This window comes from Diadema antillarum, unplaced genomic scaffold (assembly GCF_040938485.1).
Source record: "Diadema antillarum isolate AM-2024a unplaced genomic scaffold, OU_Dant_1.0 seq00000488_RagTag, whole genome shotgun sequence".
NCBI classification, from domain to species: Eukaryota; Metazoa; Echinodermata; class Echinoidea; order Diadematoida; family Diadematidae; genus Diadema; species Diadema antillarum.
The window spans coordinates 443,812-461,382 of NW_027271450.1; the positions used below are offsets into that span (position 1 = coordinate 443,812).

The following is a 17,571-nucleotide window of genomic DNA, read 5'->3' on the forward strand; positions in this document are numbered from 1 at the left end:
TGTATTCAAACTATCATTAAACAGACCTGGATATGTCACAGAAATATATATAAGGGGGAATTTTATACCTGAATAAAAAAAATCAATTTTTTCACTTGGGTTGTAAACAGGACCAAAAGACTTGAAGGGCTGTTGTTATGAAAGGAATAAAAAAATGTTTTGTCCCTAGTACTATTCTTATAGATGGTAATGCAGAAGGCAAGCAAGCTATTGCACTGCTCCAAATAACCGGCAACACGACAAGAGAACAAATGTTCCAATTTGCATTTTTTCTTTGCTAAAAATTATACAGTTTATTATCAAATACTGTGAACAATCTGCAAATTTGCATCTTATTTGTATGTTCTACGATGTCTTCTGCACAACCATGAACCATTGCTGGTGGCTTTCTGAAACTAAACAGCTTGACTATATGAACTAGCTCAAAATGCAGAAATGGTCATAAGTTGCAGAATGCATTACTGTCCATCAAGAAAGTTCAGAGCACACAACAAGATCATCAATCACTATCACGTAGGTTTGTGGCCACCAGCGATTGCATCCCAGTTTATTTATAAACACTTCTCACTCCCTACTGCCAAAATGCGAGAAGGCAGGTAATAAGGTAATCACGTAATTGATTTGATCAACAAGGATGATTCAGTGGACCTTTGTTTGGAAGAGAATCAGAGATGAGGCGGTCTATTGTGAGTCTGATTGAGTGTGTGTGTGTCTGGGTGTCTGTCTGTATATCAGAGTATGAGAGAGGGAGAGGGGGGAAGAACAAAGTGAATGATCAAACTAGACAACAAAACGTTTTTTTTTTTTTCTCCCAAGACAGTAAAGTGAAACATGCATATCACAGTAACTTAGTAAGAGATCCTCGTGCGTTGAGTTATATTTAGAACATCCTCCTCTTCCTCCTCCTCCTTCTCTTCTTCATTCTCCTTCTCCTCCACCTTCAAGAGAGACATGGCAGTCACACATGATGGTCACGCACAGACAAAACACGTTGCTTCCTGTTCGTTGGGAATCCAGCCTGGATTACTCCATGCTAAATTCACATCCACACTAGGATTTACTCTGTGTCCCTACAATGCCCTCAAATAGAATCTCCCAAACACCACCGCAGCAGCATTATCTACTGTGATCTCAGTCACATTGGTTTCCATGAAAATAAAGACTCCAAACCAAGACATTGCTTCCGTAGCTTGCAGTCTATGTCGTCAGTCTTTCTTCTACGGCAGCTGAACAAACACTGCCACGCTCAAAACTGATTCTTGCAGCAGCTGACCCGTGCTATCAAACTGTCTTTTTGGTGGAAGAATGAGTCATTAAATCAACATGACACAAACTAAAAAAGTGGAGCTCATAAAGAAATATTAATGTGTCATCATAAACATAACAACATTTATCCACTAGGGTAGCTACATACCTAGAGAGAAATTTTGTCTGAATCACAACTAAAATCGGCACTAACTTGAAAATGAATCTTGTGATTTTTTTTTCCCCTCTGTGAATAAATAGTCAAGACTGGATTGATATATATCATATCTACAGAGGATAGATTTCTTTCATTTGATGTAAAGGACTATATGCAGGAAATGCAGATGAACACCCAATTTTAAAAGTATCAGCCGAAACTAGGTGTAATTCATCAACAAATCACAGGACAGATTTTGCCTTGATTCAAAATTTCAGCTCATTTCCTTCAAACTTATGATAAGATTCTTATCACTTTTGCTCGAGTGAAATTCGGGTCAACATCTATTAGAATCCAATGATATTATTCATTCCTCACCAGACTGTCAAACGAGGAATCACTGACGTTAGCAAGTCTTATCGCTAAAAACCAAATTTCTCCATCATATCTGCCTCCTTGAAGCTAGGTGCATCCAAACTGAGGTATGCAGACCTAAACGGGGGTCTAGTTGGAGCCAGCAGGTGATAGCATCAGTGTTGTTTCCTCTCCCAAGTCCACGGGCATCTCACTTAAGGTAGTCTTAAACCGGAGCACCTGCTGCGACTCTGACATCACTTCACAAAGTTTACCCCCCCCCCCCCCCCCCCCCAAGAGCTGGACCCTTATCTCCTTCCCACAGGACCAATGAATCCTAACGGCAGCAAATGGACCCTGCCTCTCTGACGCCAAGACACTCGCCAGAGAGCAGGTGGGACGGCTAAGGGTGCTGATTGTACTTTATAGGAGGGAGTTTAGGTGGGGAGGGGTGGAACTTTGGAGGGAGAAGGTTACTGGAGTAGTAAAGTAGACCTTTAAGGGATGATATTTTCAGAGAGGAACATACAAATTATATCTCATGGGTCCTTGAGAGCCGACAGGGCATAAAGTGGAGCTGGTAATTGGAGGTGGAGTGATAAGGGTGTGCAGTTGCTTCCTACTCCTGGGTGAGGGAGAATGAGGTCTCCCCTCCACAAACACTCAGCTCTCATAGTCCCACCTGTGCCTCTGTGTGTTGCACATGGGGTTGATCATGTTTTCTATTGCAAATAATAATTCTTTCTGTTCGCATAAGTTTTTTCGACGTTTAATTCTTTCATCATATGTAACCAAACAAGATTTCATAAATTAGATTTAAGTTATCAACAACAACAACAACAACAACAACAAATCATCAAACAAACTGAACAACAACAGATGTAAAATTTCATCTTGGAGTTCCATATTCATCTAGAATTTATGCATGCTCAATGTCTGCAATACAATCCCCTTTTTGTTTTTCGTCATGTACGTAATTTATGATGAAAGACAGTTTCATCTTTCATCAAAGCCTCGAACCAAATTACTGAAATTAAAAGCAATCAAATCACAGTCATGAAACGTGATATTTGTGGATATTGCCCGATGGGAGACATCATCTAATTGATTAAACACTGATAATCTCATCATGTCTCCAAGCTATGAAAAACATCCCAGGAAGCAGATCCTACAAAAGCTAATCCCCACAGGCAAAAAATCAATTTGCCATTTTCTTCCTCACAAAATTAGTAGGCCTAATTTGTTATTATACATATAGATGAATATGATACACATCAATAGTTTTTAATTTCTTGCATTGTATTCTGCAAAATTTTTATCTGTCAGTCCCTAGGAATAATCTAGTCATTACACTACGTGCACAGACATAACTCAAGAGTTATGAGATGGGTTCTTTCACTGTACAGAATTGCAAACTATTTAATCACTGAGTGCTTGTGGGCACTATTCGCTGTTGTTAAATTAGTTGCAGATGTTACTAATGTAAAATACCGGTACTTTATTTTTCCCTCTCAAACAAATCCTTTTCTTTGTTCAGTTGACATAATAGAAGACAAAAGACATTTGTCTTGGGACAATCTTAGTGCAATAATTCATACTTCTGAACATCTCACGATAAAGCCATATGAAAGATTAAGTGATGTTCAGTGCAAAAAATTTGTACCCAGATGCAACAAGCAACAGAAACAGCCAGGAAGCAAAATGTATTGCGATGCTGGCAAAACATGCGAACTGGAACAAAATTTGACCTATGATGCACCCCATAAGATGCTAAATCCACATAAATAAATAAATGTCAAAGAGTTTCAGAAGACTGCCAATAGAATCATTGCACATGCCATGCCTTATCCTTTCAATCTCATTTGATAGGCATTTGATCCCATAGCAGTCATATCTAATTCTGGGCATATCAAATATCTCATTGGACTTTGCCACTCAATCTCTCTTGTTCCCTGGAGGTGATTATATGAGCCTCTTCAAACTTCCTCCTTGGACAGGGGCTACCGCAGCAACTGTTGCCTAGCAACAACAAAAGCCTCCTTCAAATCAATAACCAGTAAAATATCACCAGAAGAATATACTTGGACAGAGTATTACTTTGTCTTCAAATTTGGGTACATCTTTTAGACAGAATATAATATCATATTATTCTACCGATGAATGCACATCTTATTCATTACACAGTTCGATTAATTTTTATCAAAGGCTATTCTACTTAAAATAACACAAAAGAGAAAGATAAAAAAGGGGACTATAAGAGAAAAAGAAACCCCAAAAGATAATCTGACAGAGAAAACAGAAAGAATTGATAACAGACGAGCAACAACAACAACAACAACAAAAAAACAATGAAGAGAGTAGGAGGAGGAGGAGGAGAGAGAGAGAGAGAGAAAAGAGATATCAACTTCAGGTAAGGCAAACATGTGGTGTTGAAACCACAATATTGACATGCATAATGTAAACTTGTTCAACCTATTACAATGTATTCCATCTGAGATGATTTTCAATAATTGACTGGGGCCTATATACCTTCTTCTTCTTTTTTTTTTTTTTTTTTTGGGGGGGGGGGGGGTGGGTGATCATTGTCAATACATGTAAATGTGTTCCCTATCAGCTAATGAACCAGGTACTATAATTATCATGAACATGTCATAATCCCTTGTGAAATTAGATTAGATAAACTGAGGAAAACTGGATGGCATACTACTAGGAAAAACTTGAAAATGGGCAGGAACTGGTAGTACATCTAAAATAATATTTAAGATCTATGGTATTATCTAGAAGGGAATATCAAGGATGACTAAGACAATGAAGAAAACAACAGCGCATCCTGCAGGTTCTTTAAAAGATTTTAAAAGAAAAAGAGGGAGAAATAAGCACACAGGGAACACCTCATGGAATTTTTAAAGTCACGGATGATTTTTCAATAAGTAAAGGTGAGAGGACAAACAATGAGCATGTATAAAATAGAAGACAAGAAATTAATAAAAACAAGGGAAATTAAACATGTATTTGGTACAGAAAGATACAGGTTAGACAAGAATAAATGGGTATGCTAAAAAATTGACATAGATCCCTACAAGGTGACAGATAAAAGGGCAGATATGATGAAGAAATTATTTTTGGTACATATAAACTTCTGAAAATGGATGGAAGATGAAATAGATGTCTGGAGGTTGGGAGAGGAAAGAGAGGCAAGAATGGGGGATTGTCAAAGGTGGGGGAAGGGGGTGGGAAACTTCACTACAAAGGATGCAGCTGGTAAGAAAGTATAAAGTGATGGGGGCCTACAGCAAGGGAGGTTCAATAACTCTCAAAAACCCTCAATATAATAGCGATATATGTACATAAAACAAAAATAATTTACGCCCTTGCTCCTGTAACCCAATCTTTAGCCCTGGCACTGGAGGGGTGAGATCATGAAGAGAGATATTGTCAACTCAGGAAATTTGTTGTCAGGGACGACATCCTGACTGGATGAAGGATGTATGGGGGGGGGGGGGGGGGGGGTTATCTCTTCACAGGGAGGTCTGTATCTGTGGGTCATTGATACCCATCCTGTGCACGGCTTTCTCTTAAAGGCACATTCCCTCCCAGATGTCATTCCTGGTCTGTCATCACCGGTGGAGAGAGCCTGACAACATTCCCTCATGTGATGCAGATAACTGCATTCTGACACCACCACAAACCCTGCCGGGAGCTGGAAGGCACCTCCTCCAGCCTCAAATTACTCCACACAAACATCTTGGTTTACACTCCACCCAAACACTGCCAAAATTGACATTTTTCTCCAACTCTACGAGCAGGAACTGCTTCAATTCAAACACTTGAATAACTGAAAATATCAATGTAAGCCATTGCTCATACTGGCATACCATTAACACTGGAAAGTGCTGGCCACATTTCTTTTTTTCTTTTTTTTTTGCAGCACTTTTTTTTGGTTAAATTACTAAGTGATGAAAGCAAATCTATGACACACACAACTGTGATTTTGATTGTGATCAAATCATCTATATAATGTTCATGATTTCGTAAAAGAATTTACTCACAAAATTATGATGTAGAGACTATTGAGTGCAGGGATCAACTTGTTAGACAAAATCATTCTCCTTACCAAAAGCCTAGGAATGAAGTCAAAGTAATAGAAGTAGGGTAAGAGAAAATTCTTCCCCTGTTTGGAACTCTAGACTTATCTAACTTCTGCACAGAATTCGTATTTGATCACAGCATCATTCTGTCATTTAAACTTTGAAGGCATAGTCCAATTAACATGGGCTTAGACCATCATGCACAACCCCATTTGTAGAATTAAAGCGGCTCATATATGGAAAGATATTCAATTTCATGCTTCAGTTTGAAATAAAAAGAGAAATGGCATATTACTGTGTGATTATCTATGAAATCTAGTCGAGTTATCTTTCATGTGACAGGCAGCCAGCAGTCAAAAGCACATCCCTGGTGAAAGACAATACACTCTACAACAAACTGTTATTGTGTTACCCTGGGTGAATTTGGAATGGCACGGTCGTATGACGTGATAGGCCTTCCCTCTGGCTTCCAAGCCTGGGACTGCTACCGCCTTTTAGGTGCTGAAATGTGCACTCGGAACCACAACAAGCCTTTCCTACAGCTCTCTGACTCAAGTTTACACAGGCTTTGGAAGAAGGTTGCTGTCTTTACAGTTTGAGTCTGTTTTGCGGTTGAAATGGGAGACTGGAGAAACGCCCACCCTTGGGGATAGCAGAGCCTAGACTGAGAGGTGTAACGGCCGGAGGACACGGGGCATTATCAGTGAGTGAAAGGATGAAAGTTGTTTGAAACTCAATCCTTTCCTCTTTACAATCCTGTCCAGATTGAAGTTTTGTGCAACAAATCTTCTGCCCTCAGCTGAGCAAAATGATTTTGGAGGGCTGTTTGTTTCATATCTGATCTACACATCGCAGAACCACAAAATGTACATATGTGCATGTCAGTGAAGTGTTCTACAATGCAGGCATGCGTTTGTTCCATGCTAAAACATGCTCATGCGCACACACACACGCGCACACACACACACACACGCACACGCACACACACACACACACACACACACACACACACACACACACACACACACACACACACACACAACACACAAGAAAAAAAGGGGGGGGGGTCATTTCAATGATCTGCTTTTCCTGTAAATTTGACTCTGCCAAAGAATGTTGACAGTGCCATGTATTCCATGTTTACAGTACTTTAACCCATTGAGGACGGACTGATTTTGCTACAACACGCATTTCCCATAGACACCTGCCCAAGTATACTTGGGACTCGTCCTCAACGGGTTAACATGAACGTTTAGTACTAATTTCTAATCACTGACAAACAAGCCATAGAACTATTACTACTACTGATGTAAATAACTTCCTTATTATTACAATTTGAATTTTTCCACAAGTAAATCAATTCATGCTGCATAGCATCATCTCCTGGCATTTACGTTGGGTTAAAAGGTGTTACTAGCTTTACCTTTACAAATTTCAGCTGTGGTAGTCTCGCTCAAATCACAATAAATTGTGAAAGAATCTATAGATAATGTTTTATGTCCTCATGTATACCGAATACTGTAAAAGTGGAAAATGTTCATGCATTTGACATGAACTGAAACTAGCAAGAAATCAAAAGCACACAAATATTTTTGTTTGTCATGTGCAACACTATTTAATGTTTTGGTTCCATGGAATTGAAAAGATATGAAATTCATCTTCCTCAGCCAAGCATGAAAAATTATTCACACGAAAAATGTCCACTTTTACAGAAATATACATGTAGCTTTACATGAAACACATGCTCCCCAAGCAGTTCAGGCTAAAACATCAATATTTCAGTCTTCCCATTCTTACCTTCTGTGCTAGGCTGGTTTCCTCATCTTCAGTCACTGTCATCATAGATCCATGAGAATTTCCTGTCAGGAAAGCACCGTTGGGGGCGCTCTTCAGTTCGGGAGGGGCAAGGGTCAGAGAATATTGCCAAGGATCTGACGGGTGAGGGAAAGTGCCTGGGATGTCCACAGTTGTCACACGTTTCTGTAGGAACAGAAATCGATCCGCTTTATGAACAATATTGACCAGAGAAATTCCACAAAAACATTGACAAGCTGTTTCTTGCCAACCACAGATCATAAATGTCAACATTTGTGTATTCATATCTACTCATGTAAGCTCTGAGTAAAGAGAACATTGAACATGTACAGTACTGGATAGATTAATATTGTCAGTATTATTTTCATGTTTGTTCTCATGTCAGTTTCTATCTCTTTGTCTATCATTAATGAAATAAACAAATAGCAAAAATTGTAATATGCCAAATGTGAAAGTTATTTCACTTTCTGAAAGTCAACAGGTAATTTGTATGAGCTTGTTTAGGGTCACCCACTCCAGATAATATCTACCTTGCATGCTTACTACTGTAAAACGAGAAACATTCGCAGAATGAAATTTTCACAAATTGGAGCTGACGGCCTTTTTTGACGGTATTAAACTTTCACAAATTGCCACTGGCATTCCATGCATTGTGTAGAAAAAGTTTTTGCTTGCATTTTACTTTCATAAATCCTGGTTTCTCAGGGGAAAGTCACAATAATTTCATGCAAACAAAAATTTCTAGTTTTAAATTACTGGTTGAAGATTGCATTCAAGATTTGAACCCTGAACCTACCTCCACAATCTTGCAGTAGGCCACAGAGCTGTTGGCTAGCGAGGCAACCACACCCTTGTCCTTGGCCAGCTGTACATCCAGGACCCAGTCTGGTAGCCTGCAGGGGCATGAGGAGAGAGGGGTGAATTCTAAGTCATGGGTGCATGGTTCAAAAACTTTCCCAAGTGCAATCAGAAGTGATTTCTTGCTACCCCTTCTAAAAAAAAAAAAAAATCTTTTTCCCTCATAACTATTATATGTGACCCTGCACCTCAAAACAAACAAAAAGTTGCCAGACATGAATTTTTAGTTAAGACCATATTCTGAAAGAGCAGACTTTAAGCTTTAAAATGATGTATAACTCAAATCAAATGGACTCTCCTAACCTATCTAAATGTTGGAAAGAAAGCACAAACTCAGGAAAAGTGTGAACTGAGAAAAGAGGCTCTGAAGTACAGTGTCTATTCAAGTGCTTAATCTTTAACAAACCGTGCTGGCTGTGCGATGAATGGGACAAAAAACAGGAAGTAAACCACCAGAGTAACAACAATGAAGGGATTATCAGATTAAACTGAAATTAAGCATGCCTCATTAACACATTCTGCCCATAATTAATGCCAACTTTCAAAGCAGTAGCACTATCCTTTCAAAAGTTATTAGAGTTGAAAGTGAAGAGTGTGGACAAGGTTTTTCAGAAATGAAAAAGGGATTCTAACGACACACCTAATCACATTATTCTACCAAAAATGTTCGAGATAAACTGCTAAAAAAACACACTTTCCTGCCCGTTTTATGATACCAAATTTTAGCATAATGTAAAAGAAGACCCGCTCTTCCAGAAAATATGAAAAAGTCAAGTTCGGCTAGGTTGACCCATTTCACTTATTTTCAGTCCTCACGCAAAATCAGTGTGTGCGACTTTATGTTCGTTTTGAGGTGCACGGTCACATATGGCAATCACTTAAAAGAATATCATACTGAAACAAAAACTAATTAACAAAAACGTTAAAATCTTAGGCTCTTCTATTGATAATATTCTAATGATATCACCAAACAACATTTTTTTTTTTTGTTACATCTAAGCTGCACGATTGTAATGAGGCAGTAACACAACTATACCTTTTGCTCAATTATACACCTTTATGATTTGCAGAGATGCCAACCTTTGGAAGCACAAATCCGGACTCAGCAGCTCCAAAATCCGTATTTTTCCACCTGAATCCGTAATTTCTCCATCTCCCTCTTTTTGCTATTTTGAATAAAACTCGTCGACTTTTGAGGCCTACAGGCTCTAAACAAAACATTACGACACATGCCGAAGTATCGAGCTGGACACCAGCACGATAAAGAATCCAAACTACGCAATGTTCAGCGTTGATTGATTGCTTTCTCGCGCAATGCATGTGTACAAGTGCATGTATGTACCTCCAGAAACTTGCTGGGCTGGTTATGGAAGCTTCCACTATCTAGCAGGGGAGGGGGAACCTTTCATCTTCTCAAGAAAGCTTTTGTGTGAGCGAATGCAAAACTCTCTTCGGTGTTTCCAACTATTGTTTACTATAAAACATAATCATGCGTTGTTTTCAGGCTTTTTCATTTTACTGGATTTTAAACATCAGTATTTTCCGAAGTATTCCAATTTCTTTTACCCTGACTGGAATCGGAAACTCTGCTGTAGATGATCGCAAAAATGCCGCGCTGTGTGTGGTTGCGCCAATGTGCAAACACGTGGTTTCACTTTCAAGTTTAAAGGAAAGACCCATGTGCTCCTGCCTAAGAGGTTACTGCAAGTTCGATGGATCGAATGCGCCATAGCTGAGCTGAATGGCTTGTTTACGGTAAACATGGAGTTTAAATTCGATACGAAAAAGTCATTACGTCTTTCACGAGGAAAAACATATAAAACAAAAAAAAAAAAAAAAAAAACACGAATGTTGATAGCCAAAACTTTGAAAAGTAATAAGCAGCTATGATGAGCGTGAACTGAAATTAATTGTCATGATTTTGCTGTCTAACCAGGTGATGACTGCATCTCATTGGACCTAATCTTGAATTTGTCTGGGCATACGAGACCTAAGTATTTCCGTGATTGCATTTTTAATTGACTGATTAATCGATCCTTTTTTATTGTTCAGGGAACATAAGATATTCGATTAAGTACAATATATTCGACTGTTTGATGTTTCCTACTATGCGCCACAAGAAAGGATATAGAATCACGATATCTTTGCAATGATTCCTTTAATTCAACTAATGAGCTGGTTCTTCCATCGATATTTCCAGGATACTAACACGCTGTTTATTCCAGTGCGCGCATTCTTTCGTCTGGCACGCACCTGGGTGTGGCACCTGTTTTTGTGGAAATTTCCACAAGGGGAGAGGCCGGGTGGGTGTCCAGTTTCTTCGAGCCGAAGAGACTGCGTGTATTCAGTATTTCACAATCTCTTCGCTCTAATTTATTGTCATTCGTGCTTTCCCCTTATTCTTTGCTGATATTGAACATTTAGATTTAACTTTACGAAGGTTGGTAGAGCGTGGATCTTTTTGTTGTGAGGTGTATGTAATTTCTTTTTTTTTATCATTCTTTGGAGGGGAAAGAAGAGTAAGGGGGAAAGAAGAATAAGAGGGAAAGTGAAATAAAACGAACGGCACGTACGCTCAGCATTCACAGTAAGACGTCTTTTTGTACCAGCATACGGTTTTCATCATCACCATCAGACATCACTCATGTCATTTTAGCCTTTTCCTATTAACATTAAGAAACACGCATAGTCCCTCGAGATAAACACCGAGGAAAATAAATAAGTATAACAAATACAAAGTATCAACACCTCCCAACATCACAAATATTTAGAAAAGACAACACACGTCGCTTCGATTCGAAAAAGTATTGCACGAAAGCGGAGAAATCGCCGTTACGAAAATAACATTGCGAGACACTTGAAAGAATTACGTTTAAATATTTCAAAGCATAAAGAGAACGGATAAAGTGACATAAAATGGAAGAAATCGTACCAAACGAGGTGTGAGAAACAACAGAAATAGAACGATACGTTTTTGTAGTAAGATTAGGCCCTAGCAAAAGTTTGCAGCACCGAAAGCTACGCGAAAATCAAATAGATCTACACATTGGAAATTACGACGAGATCCTTGAGATCGTCAATAAACGATACAAAACAAGGGAAATTAATTCACTTTGACCTGAAAATAGTTTGTTATAAGTATTCTGTTACATGAGATCTCCTTTTATAGGCCTAGAAATACATCGAGTTTCCACGATACTCGGGAAAGAAAGTTCGAACGCTTTTCACCTGCACATACTGCAGTGCACGTCATCAGTACACGAACAGAAACTCACCTCTTCCTTGCAGAAAAATGATGCAATAACGTTACAAAAAACACACACAACACTCTAAAAATCATTTCGTACTTGGGAGGCAAGGGAAAAATGGGAGAAGTAGAGAAAAAGAAGCAGACATTGCACAACGGAGCGCTTCTACCCCGACTCAAAACGAAATAGGGTACTGACTATAGTGGCAGCTGGCTACAGTGTGTAGCTAAGCTATTATATGTACTCACGCTCCGGTCCCCAGCCGGCCGGCCACACATGGGGATCCCATGGCGATCGATGGAAACATCCAGGGTCCGTAGGCGACAGGGATTCACGCGCGCGAATTTCCGTTCGGTGTACAAAGTACGCAAGCAGCGAATTGCGTGTGCGCACACTTTTCTATAATGCGAACACACACGTCGAGTACACAGACACCGACACACACAAATGCGGGCAACCAGGCAACGCGGGCCGGCTGGAGAATGAAACATGTACAGTGTGTAGTCTGCTAGTACAACACATTGTATATTGCAATTGCTGCATAGGCGATAGGGCATTATCGGAATTTCCAAAAACCGTAATTTTGAGGCGACATTCCGTACTCCCGTAATCGTGATCATTTCCCGTAACAATTACGGGAAATCCGTAATAGTTGGCATCTCTGGATTTGCTACAATTTGTACCTTTCATGTTTACCTTTCATACCATAATCCTTTACACTGACAATCTATTCAAAAGTTAAGAAAACAATTCAAGAATAAAACTGATTCTCTGCCAAATGAAGGAGGATGTGTGCCTACCTGAGGGTGTTCTGTTTGGTCTTCCCACTTGACAAGTTCCTCAGAGAGATGACAGAGGCCCAGGTGCCGATGTAAAGCGTGTCATGGGTGTCATCGTAACACAGAGAGGTCACTGGAGCTGGCATGGACTGAAAACTGCAGGTGTTCAGATATAATGTCTGGTCCTTCCTACAATACAGAACGCAAAAAACAACAACAAACAAACTATTAGCTTAGTGAAACCTCTAAATGCCCCCAAAATGTTCTTACTAATTGAATGGAAGACAGGCAATATATCAATCCATTGCATCATTACCCCTTCTTCCGCTATTTTTTCTTTTAATTAGTTGTATCTGGACTTATGGATCTTGATAATTTGATAAAAGTGGTACCAAATCTGAGGAATAATCTTTCCACTAGCCTGCAGATAGTAAGCAATCTGACCAGCTTCAAGTCAATGTTTAATGTTCCCCTGTTTTTATACTATAAAGGATTTGAAATCATTTTAAATGTTTTAAAATGTATCTAAACTTGCACAACTAGACACTACGATCAAAAGGGATACCGGATCTGAAGAATTATCTTTCCCACTGGCCTACAGGAAGTCTAATAGCAATCTGACCAGCTTCAAGGCAATGTTTAATACTTACTTCTTTATATCACATAAAGAATTCTTAATGTTCAGTCGCTTCCCGTCAACATATCTATAAGGCAGCTCCTAGGCATACCGTCCCCCTACCAATGCTGCCCTCCCAGTATTCCAAGAGGAAAGGTTTCTCAGGAGACAACTCCCTGATACTCACACGACAGTGAACGACCCCTCCGAGTCCTTCAGCTCCTCCATATGCCACTTTGTCACGGTGCCGTCGTCTGAGCCTACCACAAAGGATTTGTGGTTACCGACGAAGGCTACAGAGTTTGCTGAGCTGCTCTCAGATGCCTGGGACGGGGCAAGGACAGGAGACAGAGAACATAGGAGGAGCTTGATCACGAAATGAGCTAACTCTGTTCTTTTACTTTGAGATATCTGTTATTCAAGCTGCTAAAAATGAGAATGAAAGGAACATATGACATACTTTTAATTATAAGTTTAAGAATATCCCTTGTTATGTAACATGTGAGCTATCAATGGAAAGGTTTTATTCTACTGTATCCTGATGATGGACTTATTTTTAAAAATGTTTGAAAATGCACTTTAATAACCCATTTTTTGTGATCGAACTCTTCATATCAAGATACTAATAACTTTATACATTAATGCATTCAAAGATGTTTGATTTGTGAATTGAATTTCACAGAGTAATTTGATTACAAATTAGAAAGGGAAGGGGCAGGGAGTAGGAAAGTAAAAAAGAAAGCAATCATCTCATTATCATGACGGGAACGCTATGCAAGTAGCTGTTAAATATTTGTGCTCCTCCATCAAAGTTGATGTGCCAGGCTTTCTGCTAGAGAGATTTAATCAAAGCCTGTGTCATGGTCGCCCCTAAAGATTGAGTGTGCTCAGTGCTAGTCTTGACTCGAGGCTGAATTGCTCTTTAAAGGACAAGTTCACCTTCATAAACATAAGGATTGAGAGAATGCAGCAATATTAGTAGAACACATCAGTGAAAGTTTGAGGAAAATTGGACAATCGATGCAAAAGTTATGAATTTTTAAAATGTGTTCTACTAATATTGCTACATTCTCTCAATCCTTATGTTAATGAAGGTGAACTTGTCCTTTAATTACCTTCCAGGAGTGGATGGGTGCCAGACTTGTTGATGGTGTCGAGGAGTTGGGCATCTTCCACACAGAGATCATACCATCCCTGTCAGGTGTTGTTGATAACACAGGAGGGAGGTATTATAATAAAACATATCACACTATTCTCATACATGTTGATTAGAATGATGATAAGTCATGGTAGGGACTGGAGTCATTACTACAGGACATATGGTCACTCAAAGTTCAGTTTAGAGCTACCTTGAAATAAAGCTGTGAAACGTATTCAATTTGATTATGTATATATCAGTCAGGTGCAGTTCATTTAATCGATGGGAGTAATGCTACTGCCTAATCCAATCCAAGGTAATGAACCAAGGTAAATCTGTACTCATTCAGCAGGTCATCTGGGAATAATGAGATGGCCACTGCACAGTAAAATCACTAAACTGGATGAATATTTGACAGCATTAAGATATACATCAGATATACATATGTGACCCGCTACAACAAAAAGGTCCTAAAGTCGCGCACGGTCGAAGCCGTGAAAATCGAGTTTGAAGTCAGAGCATCATAACTGGTCAAAACTTACGATTTTCTGATTTTGACATATTATTGGAGTCTGACATGTCTTCTATCATCTGTCAAAATTTTGAAGCAAAATGATGAAAAGAAAGACCAAAAAATAGCGTTTTTCTGGGCCATGTTTTTGGCGTTTCAACCAAGCAGAAACCGGTTTGAAAATTTGGATTGAGTGCCACAGATAGGCTCTGCCCCTAACAACGACCGGAGTGATCTCATTGGTCAGTTTGCTGCTTGCCGCTAACCGAAGCGTGAAGCTCGCACACTGCCAAGTCGACTGGTGCGTGCGGGCGGGGTGAGCTATGCCCAGCCGCTTCTCCTGGCATCCTGGTCACTGATTGGTCGGTGAGGAGACCGCCGACGCTGTGCTTGAATGAGCATTTCGGGGGTTGCTAGGGTTTACCTTATATTGTCCGGAGGTGAAAACTGACTTGCGTGTCCCTTGATCGTGATTGCGTCGCAAGGAAAACTTTTAGGGCGCTTTTCTCGAAACAGGGATTTCCCATACGTCTCGACATGTTCTCTTTTAAACATCGATATCTCCGCAGCCGATAATTTTCATAAGATGTGTTATATATCAATTTAAAGCAGAAAGATTAGGGAATTTTGTCATGCAATTTTCAAATAATCGACCTCACCCGACTTTAGGATCATTTTGTTGTAGCGGGTCACATATGTACCAAATCCCATACAAGGAAATATGTGGCTGATGGTTAAAGAAGAATTTGATAAATATCCTGCCAAGACTTCCCATCCATATGTAAGACAATGATAATTAGTGAGAATACACTGAAACTTACAGCAACTGGTACATCTAATTGATTTCTAGACTTCTGGTATTATACACTCTGCACTTTGATACAATAATACTCCCATATATGATAGATAAAGTTGGGTTTAAAGTGTGACCAGGCAACCACACTTGATATCAGAATTGCTGTCATTATCATGCTTGATTCATTTAAAGCTTGCTGTTTGACTGATGTGAGCTAACACGTGATAGAAAAGTGAGTGATATTTCTGATAAAGACATCATACCGGCTAGCTGATAGGGCCATGCTAGTCTTGGTTGACACAGCCACTGAAGTCACCTCACTATTGTGGGCTCCGTGCTGCACAGAGTCTGGGCTGAGCTGTATGAGATAAACACAGAACACATAACATCTCAGTCTTTATTCCAACACAATTTGCTTCTGAATTTTTCTTTCTTTCTGTTGTACTGTACCTACAGTATCCTCACTACCCTAATTTCCCTTTGTTCATCAATTTTGGAAAATATCTGTAGTACAAGCACGGAGTATTTATAAAACGATCCTTCACCAATATGGACCCTCCCCACAGACTTTAGTGGAGTGGCATAGCCAAACATCTGTGCATTAAAGCAAATGTTATCATAGTGTTGCCACTGAAAATCACTGTCATGATGACAACAGTTTCCTTTTCTTGCATGGAATGAACAGGTAATTCCTTTATGTTGAATATGGTGGCAGCTTTAAGCAGAGCTTAAAGGGGCATTCCCGACGATTTTCATAATTTCACATTATGTAGTACATAAATCGACAGCTCCATGTACAGATTTGTGGGGGGGGGGGGGGATGGATTCCGCCCCCATCAGTGGTGCGATCGCGATGAAATTTTGCATGCGTGAGACCTGCGTCATAATCTACAAGATTGTGTCATAAGATTTTTTGAAACAATCAATTTCTAATTTTAACTAATTAATTATGCAAATTAAGCTCAAGATCATATTTTAGCCTAATAAAAAGCATTGAGAGTCTAATTTTTGATCTGTAAATCTGTTTTAGCATATTCAACAATTGTACATCACAAAAACTTCGAAATTCATTTCAATTCTTATGTATTTTATTGTTTTCAGAATTTCTTTTTTTTTTTTAGTTTTTTCTTTGTTTTTTCATTGGAAATTGTCACTGACCACTTTTCTATCATAATTAGCACAAAACTAATCAGTGAAAGTGATTAATTGTAAAAATAATCAGGTTTTTATGACTTTCATGACAGAGCACTGTTTTCCATAGGAAATGTACACAAAACACGTTTTGGGGCGACATTCCGTTATAAAAATGGGCGTGGCTTCACAAAAGTATGCGCGGACGTCGCAAATTTGGTCTCAAAAGTTGCGCGAGACTTGAACAAACAAAGTCATGAAGCCTCGCGACGAGGCCTTCTCGCGTTAACAGAATTATAGCGCGAAACGTCGAGGGGGGGGGGGGCGGATTCCGCCCCCCCGGCCCTTTTAGGATTAAACTACATGTAGTTACACTGAACAATGTTGATGACATAGGAGCCTCACATATTTCAGTGTAATTCCATCACAATACCGCTTGATTGACAATTTCACCTGTGTAGAATGTATGCATACCTTCTTCTTTTGTTCTGTTTCCTTGAGCCCCAACTCATGCATTTTTATGGTGAGGCTGCCATGTCATCCTTGTTCATTGCAATTTGTTATAAATTCTGAAAACATTCTTATTCCTCATCCCAATCACTACAAATTCTAAAACTCTGTACTCAGTATAAGTAATTTATCATTGTTCAAATGTAAAAATCTGAAAATCATTCGGAGGTCTCCTTCAACTAAACAGCAGAGCGTTGTCTGGAATGCCAACCTCAGACAACACTATTGAGAACGAACTCTTCAGGTCACACAACATCCATCAGTACGGTACAAGGACATCGCATATCTTACCTCAGGACTCCAGACTTTGACCGTGCAGTCCATG

The 17,571-nt window shown here is 39.4% G+C and overlaps 1 protein-coding gene across 1 annotated transcript; it reads right to left on the reverse strand.

Moving 5' to 3' along the window:
- Positions 1 to 848: 848 nt before the first annotated feature.
- LOC139733730 (uncharacterized) lies at positions 849 to 12,690 on the reverse strand. The gene is made up of 4 exons (XM_071644540.1): positions 12,566 to 12,690; positions 8,456 to 8,552; positions 7,642 to 7,824; positions 849 to 938 (listed from the first exon to the last, which is right to left on the reverse strand). The coding sequence occupies exons 1-4, from the start codon at positions 12,688 to 12,690 to the stop codon at positions 849 to 851; spliced, it is 495 nt and encodes a 164-aa protein (XP_071500641.1).
- Between the last annotated feature and the right edge of the window lie 4,881 nt (positions 12,691 to 17,571).

Coding starts and splice junctions, on each gene's coding strand:
- LOC139733730 (XM_071644540.1), bottom strand. CDS start 12,690: ATGCCAGCTCCAGTGACCTCTCTGTGTTACGATGACACCCATGACACG. Junction 8,553..12,565: donor ACCAAACAGAACACCCTCAG/GTAGGCACACAT, acceptor ATGCCCCTGCAG/GCTACCAGACTGGGTCCTGG. Junction 939..7,641: donor AAACCAGCCTAGCACAGAAG/GTAAGAATGGGA, acceptor TCTCTCTTGAAG/GTGGAGGAGAAGGAGAATGA.